The 9,316-nt window shown below is 34.7% G+C and overlaps 1 protein-coding gene across 1 annotated transcript; it reads left to right on the forward strand.

Annotated features, from left to right (window-relative positions):
* Nucleotides 1-6,317: 6,317 nt before the first annotated feature.
* On the forward strand, nucleotides 6,318-8,639 carry LOC131841351 (uncharacterized). The gene has a single exon (XM_059189672.1). It carries the CDS (start codon nucleotides 6,318-6,320, stop codon nucleotides 8,637-8,639), a length of 2,322 nt encoding a protein of 773 aa, XP_059045655.1.
* The last annotated feature ends 677 nt before the right edge of the window (nucleotides 8,640-9,316 follow it).

The following is a 9,316-nucleotide window of genomic DNA, read 5'->3' on the forward strand; positions in this document are numbered from 1 at the left end:
ATTATTATCAGTCTATGTATTATCATCTATAATATACATCGACTCTACCAACAACATCGTATCATTTACCCGCAACAATGACTATTCAAAAGTGCTTAAATTAAGTTTATTTGAATAAAGGATTGAAGCTGTAAAGGCTAACTGTGGTAAATTAGGATAGTTCGAAAAAAAAATAGAAGGTAAAACTCTTTCATAATAATTTTCTGATAAAGTAAACAAATTTCACATAAGCGAGATAAGTGTTATTTAAATGGATTTCTTTAGTATGATAATCCCTAAAGTTAATGAAATGTCATTCACAATAAGTAAGTATAATACTAGGATTATGTAAGTCTGAACTAAAGTAGTGATTCATTCATTCGGCTCACGTTAAACCCGAAAAGGATTTCGAGAATCTAATAGGATTACAAGCATTAATGTAAAAGGTCCAAGTTTCAAGTGTATAGAAAGGTACTTAGGTTAGCTAGTTAAGTACTTTAATGTTACTATTGTACTGTACTAATTTAAAATGCTAATTTTATTAATAATAGTAGATTAGAACTTTTTATTATGACAGAAAATAGACCGAAATAATAGAATATTTATCAGGGTGTTACAATGTATTTTTATATGAAACTAGCTTTTGATCGCGGCTTCTTCACGTTAATTTATCCCTTTGGGGTGGAATTTATCAAAATTCTTGCTAGCTAGCTAGCTTAGCTTATGCATGCAAAATCTAGCCCGATCGGTTTAAAATTGACAAAGTTTCATACAAACTTTCATCCCCTATTTTATACCCTTGGAGGCCGAATTAACCAAAATCCTTTCTTAGCGGATGCCCACGTCATAACATCTACTTGCATGCCAAATTTCAGCCCGATCCGTCCAGTGGTTTGGGCTGTGCGTTGATAGATCGCTATGTCGGTCATCTTTGAGTTATATATATTTAGATTCTTTATATTACCATCTACACAGCTATATAGTCTTGATAATGTAATATACAAACACAGATGTACAGTTATAGTTTCGCAATTATAATATTGGTATAGAAGTATGAATAATAAGAAATTAAAAAATAATGACTAATACTGATTAGATACTTGACATGACTAAAGTTGAGAGCGTTAGGTTTACCACTCAGACTTAAAATGCAGCGTTAGCACTAGTTAAAATAAAATAAATTCACCGCATATTACAAAAAAAAAATATCGTAATATTTATATCAGTTCTTGAGACTAGGTGACTTGTGGATTGGTGTGTGTGTGGACTTGTGTTGTGGTGACTGTGTGGATTGTCCAGGTGTATTATTATTATATACATAATATAAATAACGATACGCAATAATCATTCTCATGTATACACGTATTTGTATACGCAAGGATTCGAACCCACAACCATAACAAATAAAGCGCTGTGCTAAACCGCAAGACCACCGAGGCCATCAGAAAATCTTCTAACATAGAGCATTTTTATTTAAAATATATATTCTGTAATACATAATAATACAGTAATACCTATACTGGTAGTATGAACGATGAATATTTAACTCGTCAAAGGTCGGTATCAATAAAAAATGAAACAGAACACGTGGTCTGGCTCGGACGAAAGATTGCCATTCGAATTTTTTAATTTTTGATTGCCGTTTGCGGTTAATCTTCGCCACAGGATAGAAGGTATTACTGTGATAGAATTAAGGTTGAAATTTCAACTAAATTATACGTACATCACTATCTGTGTGACTATATTGTATAACTAGCCGTTTTCTATGCATTCGTCTGGATAAAATCGTTTAAATGTGGATTTAGGAGATATGCTTGTTGGCTCAACATGGTGAATCTATAAAAGAGTCCGAAAAAAAAAACAATGTCACCTTCTTTCTTTCTTTTCTAAAAAGACTCATCAAACCTGTTTAGGTATGACGACGCAAAATAGCCTATTTTGATTATTGAAACTTGTTGAAATCCATATTTCCATAAAACCTTACAGCTTACTTAGTCAAGAAACCAGATATATATTACAATGGTGGTTTATTTTGTAATGGAAAAGAATCCACTTTTTTTTATTATTCCTATAGGAACGGAGAACAAATTGTGCAGTGATTATATATTAGGACTGCAGCGATAGAGGCCCTGCAGTATTATGCTGAGCACAGATCTGTTTGGTGGGTGCTTATACACAATGAATAACTCCGAGCTGTATAGAAATAGAAATACTTTATTTAACAATATAATTCCCGTATATTTTCCACCATATTTCATTTAAGAATATTTTTTTCTTTTTTATGACTAAATGGCAAAGGAATTATTACATACAGCTTAAGTACATACGGTTTAATAAAATGACACACACACTTCGGTTTATGCATATAAAATATTATGGTACAAACGTCAACAATAAAAAAATTTTTTTTTCTTCTTTATAACTACGTGGCAACAGAATTATTACATACAGCTTAAGCACACACAATCATGTACGTATGATTTAATAAAATGACACACACACTTCGGTTTATGCATATAAAATATTATGGTACAAACGTCAACAATAAAAAAATTTTTTTTTCTTCTTTATAACTACGTGGCAACAGAATTATTACATACAGCTTAAGCACACACAATCATGTACGTATGATTTAATAAAATGACACACACTTCGGTTTATGCATATAAAATATTATGGTACAAACGTCAACAATGGAAAAATATTTTTTCTTATTTATAACTACGTGGCAACAGAATTATTACATACAGCTTAAGCACACACCATCATGTACGTATGATTTAATAAAATGATACACACACTTCGGTTTATACATATAAAACATTATGGTACAAACATTTTTATTTCTTTTCTGTTTACTCTTTCTTTATATGAATACGTATATTTATTTCTTAATTATTAGTACTATTGACGACTTCGGTGGTCTAGCGGTTTAGCACACCGCTTTACGTCCGATGGTAGCGGGTTCGATTCCTTGCACAGCACAAATATTTGTATTCATAAGTACGATTGTTTATATCGATCTGGGTTTTTCTATAATATTAAGTATGTATTTACAAAAAACAAAATATATTGTATTTATATCAGTTATCTAGTAACCATAAAACAAGCTCTGCATAGCTTGGGACTAGATGTCGCTGTGTGAATCGTCCTGAAATATTATTACTATTATTTATTGTTTTGTTCATTGTATGTTTTATTTGTTTTCATTTTAAGTCGATTGTGATTATGGGTATCATATTTCTAAGCGTCCACGGACATACATACATTTCATTTCATTTATATAATAAGGACCCTACGAGTTGGGGCTATTAGTAAACTCAGAGTCATGATAAATTAATTGTACGGCCAGACCATGCGCAAAGTCCTACAATTGTACTATAACTGTACAAATTTAGGTGATATATTTCTTGGATAGCGTGTTGGCACAGCGTAATTGGTATGTAGAACGGCAAACGTTTCCCTTTGGGAGCACGATCTGAGGTTTCGGAGCCTTTCTCTATATATACACGTATATTATCAGATATATTTGATTTAAAATGAAATGTCTTCATTCATCAAATGATAGAATATGTCTTTATATAATTGGAACATCAAACAGGCAGACGGCCAACAAGATTACAACTTTTTTTGGGTATGGTGATTTTCTGTGGGCACCACAAACTACCAAGCATCAAGCTCCTCTCAATTTTTGAGAAATAGCAAGAAAAACCATAACATAATTATAGTCCGATCGAAACCCCGTCCAATTCAAACGGGAATCGAATTTACGACGGACGGACAGATTTTCGAATGTTCGAACTCCTAGCGGTGTACTCAGACTAAAGTCGTATCCGTCAGGCGGGAGTTGGCCTTCAGCCGCTCCATAAGTCCAACCGCGGGTTTGGAGTGCCATCTGCACACGTCCCCTATCGTCCGGTGAAGCTGTAAAGGCCAGCTGCGGCCAACAGCATCAGAGTAGTCCGAAAATATAAAAAATAATTATCGTATGGAGTACGGAAGCAAGTATTTCTAAAATGTAATTAAGATATTCGTAACTTCACAACTATGTCGTTTACAAACTCAAACACTGTAATCGTATTAACAATTGACGTTAGTTTAAATGTGTTCGCGCAGTTGTTAAAAAAATTTAAATGAATACAAGGCAATTTCATTTTTCTCCAAATTCTTAACAGAAGCTCAAACGTGATACTATAACTACGATAGGGAGTTATTGTGAACACATATACCAGTAAAATTCTTTCAGACTAGTAATTAAAAGTTGTATTTTTACAACATCTTGTGTATACAGTGATAACCTCGGTGGTCTAGCGGTCTGGCACACCGTTTTACGACTGGTGGTCGCGGGTTCGATTCCTCGCACGGCACAAACATTTGTATTCATGAGTATGATTGTTTGTATTGGTCTGGGTGTTTTCTATGTATAATATGTATGTATTTACAAAATATATATATATCTATGTATATGTATCAGTTATCTAGTACCCATAACACAAGCTTTAGCTAGCTTAACTTGGGTCTAGATGGCGCTGTGTGAATTGTCCTGAGATTATTATTATAACCGTCGCTTATATACAGGTATATATAAATTATAAGTCACTAAATGATGATTGTGTTACCTCTCAATCATTGTCATTCCGAAGGACTAAGATGTTATACCACTTATCCTATAATTTCACTGCCTTATTTTACTCTTGTACCAAAACACACCTTGTAAAAAGCAAGCTGTTTGGCTGCTGAAGAAGGCGAGACAAGGTATCTTCACAAATGACCATTTACAAAGTTTATCTCAAAAAACATCTAGAAAGATACTCTTTTTGAACTATATCATTTTTAGTCTACTACAAGTAAGTAAAATACCAATTTATAACAAACTGGAGCATTTTACCCGCGTAACATATGTTCTAGTTTAATCGCTTATAATGGAACTTTCTTTATATAAAATATTTTTGTAACCGGCAAAGTAATTTACATAAAAAAAACAAGTCTTTCCTTTGTAATATTTGTTTAAAAAACAGTATTCACCCATGTAATAATATCAGAAATATAGAAAAAAGAAATCGTTTCGTATTTCCAGACATTCCAAGTATTTCTTATTTTTAATGACAAATACTTGGAATGTCTATTGGAGAGATTTATCCACTGCTCGTATGTAGAGCTAAAACTTTCATGCTCTCAGACACAAAGTAATCCAGACATTATTTAACAATGTGCTACTGCGTTCAAAGAGGCCTATAATGGATTATTCATGTTAGTATTTACTTTCTGCTAACTATGTCTACGTTTGGTATTTACAAATTCTTCTTGATGCTTGACTGTACTTAAATTTTAACAATGTCTATACGTTTTGTATGTTGACACTTTAATTATGGTTTACCTTAAAAATTATTTGAAGAACTTCAATCAGACATTTTCTTTCTGCACAATATGAACATAATTATAATCGCCTATTATCAACAGTTTTTATTTGATAATTTTCTATTTAACTTTATATTATCCTATCTATGATATAGACGTGAAGATATTTCATTTTACTTGCTATGTTTCATTATTCAACGTTCTTAAAAACATCTCATTTATTTCTTTACATACCCACATTTGGCAAATTTCCTAAGCTAATAAGATATGATATCTCACCAACAATTTGTTTTAAGGGGCAAAATTATATTATTTCATATTCCTGGTAATATTATTCATTATTCAGCAGTCTGTTGTTGTGGTGCTATTTTTCGTCGGGGACACAGAGAAAAGGCCTGCGTATACAAAGATTCGGGAGATAGTAGCAATAAGGCTCGTACAAACAATCGTGGAGAGGAATAAAATGGGTCAGACGCTCGATACACATAAATAATGCAACAGCATACATAATATAGTTCACATTTTGCGAAAATGTAAAGTTTAACAGATACAGTGACATGAGCAATTGGTAGACACTTAACGCAGAACGCGAGATGCCAGACGAAATTAAAATAAAAACAAACATTTCCAACCCTCGTCACTGTCCAAATACCTAGGTACTTTTAATTTGCCACTCCGTTAAATTGCGATGTCACGAATCTTGTAATTTTGAAATACAATTTTTGCCATGTTTTTTCTATATTGCCCTACTTACACAGTCCCTCCTAAAAAAAGATCGATATCACACGTGGATTAAGAGGCAACAAATACTCAGAATAATAGGATTAATGTTTAATGATAAAACAATGATTAATTCATTGACATATCGGACATTGTAAATATAAAATTAACAAGTTATATCGCCATTAATCAACTTTTGTTTCATTTTGTTTCAGATAATGGTCCGGATCTTCATTGAAATATTAATGCCCTGAGGCAATATGAAAGTTAAAAGGAGTCTAGACGTACGGCTGATAGCCTTGTGCACAACTTGCCTATTGCTTCCAGCAATAGCGTGTCCATCGCAATGTGTATGTAAGTGGAAGAATGGGAAAAGATACGTGGAATGCGTAGAAAAAGAATTAAAGGCGATCCCAAACGCGCTAGACTCCGAAACTCAAGTGCTAGACTTCTCGGGCAACGATCTCCAAGTCTTACAAAAAGAAACGTTTCATAAACTCGGATTACTCGATTTGCAAAAGATTTATCTTCAAAGATGTAAATTACAGAAAATAGATAACCATGCTTTCAAAAGTCTCGCTAATCTAGTTGAATTGGATTTATCTAATAATTATCTAACTGTCATACCATCGACAAACTTCATTTATTTCCCGTCTCTAATGAGATTATCTTTGAATAACAATCCTGTAACAAGTATAAAAACCCACTGCTTCCAACAGCTGAACTATTTGAATACATTAGAATTGAGTGATTGCAAGATCGAAGTTATAGAAAGAGAAGCCTTCTCAGGGCTACAACATTTAGAATGGCTACGATTGGATGGCAACAGATTATCAAACATTCAAGGAGAGAATTTATTTCCAGATACATTGCGAGGAATCGACTTGCAAAATAATAATTGGAACTGCGACTGCCATTTGAGAGATTTACATAGTTGGTTGTTGAATTTCAATATGCCCCATGCCGTCGAACCAATTTGCTCTCTTCCTGAACGGTTAAGGAAACGTACAATAGCAAGTATTCCCGAGCTTGAATTGGCTTGCTTACCAAAAATGACTCCTACGTCTGTGTTCCTAGATACGAATATGGGTAGTAATATTACTCTCGAATGTTTAGTTAAAGCTATACCTGAAGCAAAAATAACATGGTTGTATCAAGGGCAAATCATCCACAACTATACAAGCATGTCGACCGACTCCCATGATGTGTACTTTGTTGAGAACGGTGTTACGGACAAAAAGAGTGAGCTATACATATTCAATATTGATACTGACGACAATGGAACTTATTCGTGCGTTGCAGAAAATCCAGCGGGAAAATCACGTGCCAATTATACGCTTAGAGTTATAGTAAAGGAGGAACCTGTAGTTATTGTGGTAACGTTTCCTCAAAGACATTTAGTGGTTATAGTTACAATAGTATTTCTTATTATTGTATTATTAATAGCTATAATAGCTGTAGTTTTATTAAAATTCAAAACCGACACTAAGAGTCGTAAAAAGAAAGAGAGCGGTAAAGATGTAGCTCTGTGTAATCAAATTTTACCTTCCAATCGAAGTAATGGCACAATGCCTAAAAACAATGGCAGCCTCATTGTAAACGCACATTCTCATCACGCGTTGCACTACACAGTGCAAACAAATCGTGATTACGAGTCTAGCGATGTGTATCAAAGCAATAATATGAAAGGCTTTGTCGACAGGAATCCTGACCTAATTAGCGACGCGGAAACAGTCGCTAACAATACTCAAAATGAGAACACAGTGTTATCTGTGTACAAAACGCAAACCGCGAACAGCGAGGGCTTTGAAGAGGAAACCGCTTTCACTGCTCCGACAATACCCCGACAGGTCACGTGGCAGGACCAGCAGAATTTAAATAACGTTAATTTACCACAAAATACTTTAAATAATATGTACCAACATTCTGCTGATGTACATTTAAATCCTGGCTGCTTTTTAGATAGCGATGGTTATCCTTATGATTATGGTCTTCCTAAGCATCCATGTCGACCCCCAATGATGACGAATTACTCAGTCGTTGGACCATTCTATCAAACGTTACCACACAATAGATCGAAAGGACAAAAACTCGTATGTAAATTCGCTAAAGACATGGAATTCAACGCGACGCCACCTACGTGTGCAAATTTCGAGTTATTTAATGCGACAAATGTGAGACGCACTCTAGACGGATATCCGGTGCCACGAAACCGACAAATAGCTTTTGTGGGCAATGGAACAGTGTACTATAACGAGGAGTTTGTTCCGTCCCCGCCGGAAGGTTACAAAACGGAGCCTGCAGTACAGTGTTGTGCGCCAGCGGAAGCCTGCTCATCATGGGTGAATCCTAAAGGGACATGCGCAGTGATGGTGCCTGTCGGTGTAGCCGAGGCTCCTGGCAGGTGTTATCAAGTGGAAACAAGGTGTGTCGATACACAAACCACAGACGCTCGTATGCCCGGTGAGGGCACCGAAAATGTTTTAAAGCCTTTGCCACAAGTGTCGAACGCTAAATGCGCCGCAGATATTTGTTCGGAGAGCCCCGACGAGGGTTACGTGGGTGATGCTAACGACATCTGACGACGTCGTCACAACGATAATGCGTAAACAGGGCAATCTAGACGCTAATAAAGTGATAAAGCGACTGAATATAAGTAGAATTGTACATAGAATTGCACACTTTGACAGTGAACGAAGCGTGAAAATGTTTCCAGATGTCTGTATGTGATATTACAAATGTCTTTGAATTAGAAGTATATCAGTATTATTACTTTTATGCGCGTGTTTTACGCTTCGTGGACTGTCGAGTTTTTTACATAGTGAGTAATAAAATATCATTACCAAATCTTTCCTAGTCAGACATTTCAGGGCGACAGTGTTTTTCAACTAACTAATTATACAGTTTTACCATTCGTTATACAATTAACTTTGTTTACACTTGATGTAACCTTACTCGCAGAACCAAGTTCTGTTTGCAAACTTCACAAACACACGCAAGTTGATTCCAACATATAACAGTATGTAGAACGTGTTTCGAATAGTAAATGTATTTCGCATTCCCTTATGTTGATCTGTCAAACTTCTGCTTAGAATGTCTTATGATGTTATGATACTTAATCAACATCTCTTTTGTGCTACACACAAATCCCTTTAAATTTATGCAGCAATGAATTCTCCTAGCTTTGACAAACTATTTCTCAATGTTTGCTGTATTTCAGGAATGGTATAGCGATTCTCAACGTAGTATAATTTGTATT

The sequence above is a fragment of the Achroia grisella genome, unplaced genomic scaffold, assembly GCF_030625045.1.
Source record: "Achroia grisella isolate CSIRO2021 unplaced genomic scaffold, CSIRO_AGI_Agris_v1 utg1589, whole genome shotgun sequence".
Taxonomy (NCBI): Eukaryota; Metazoa; Arthropoda; class Insecta; order Lepidoptera; family Pyralidae; genus Achroia; species Achroia grisella.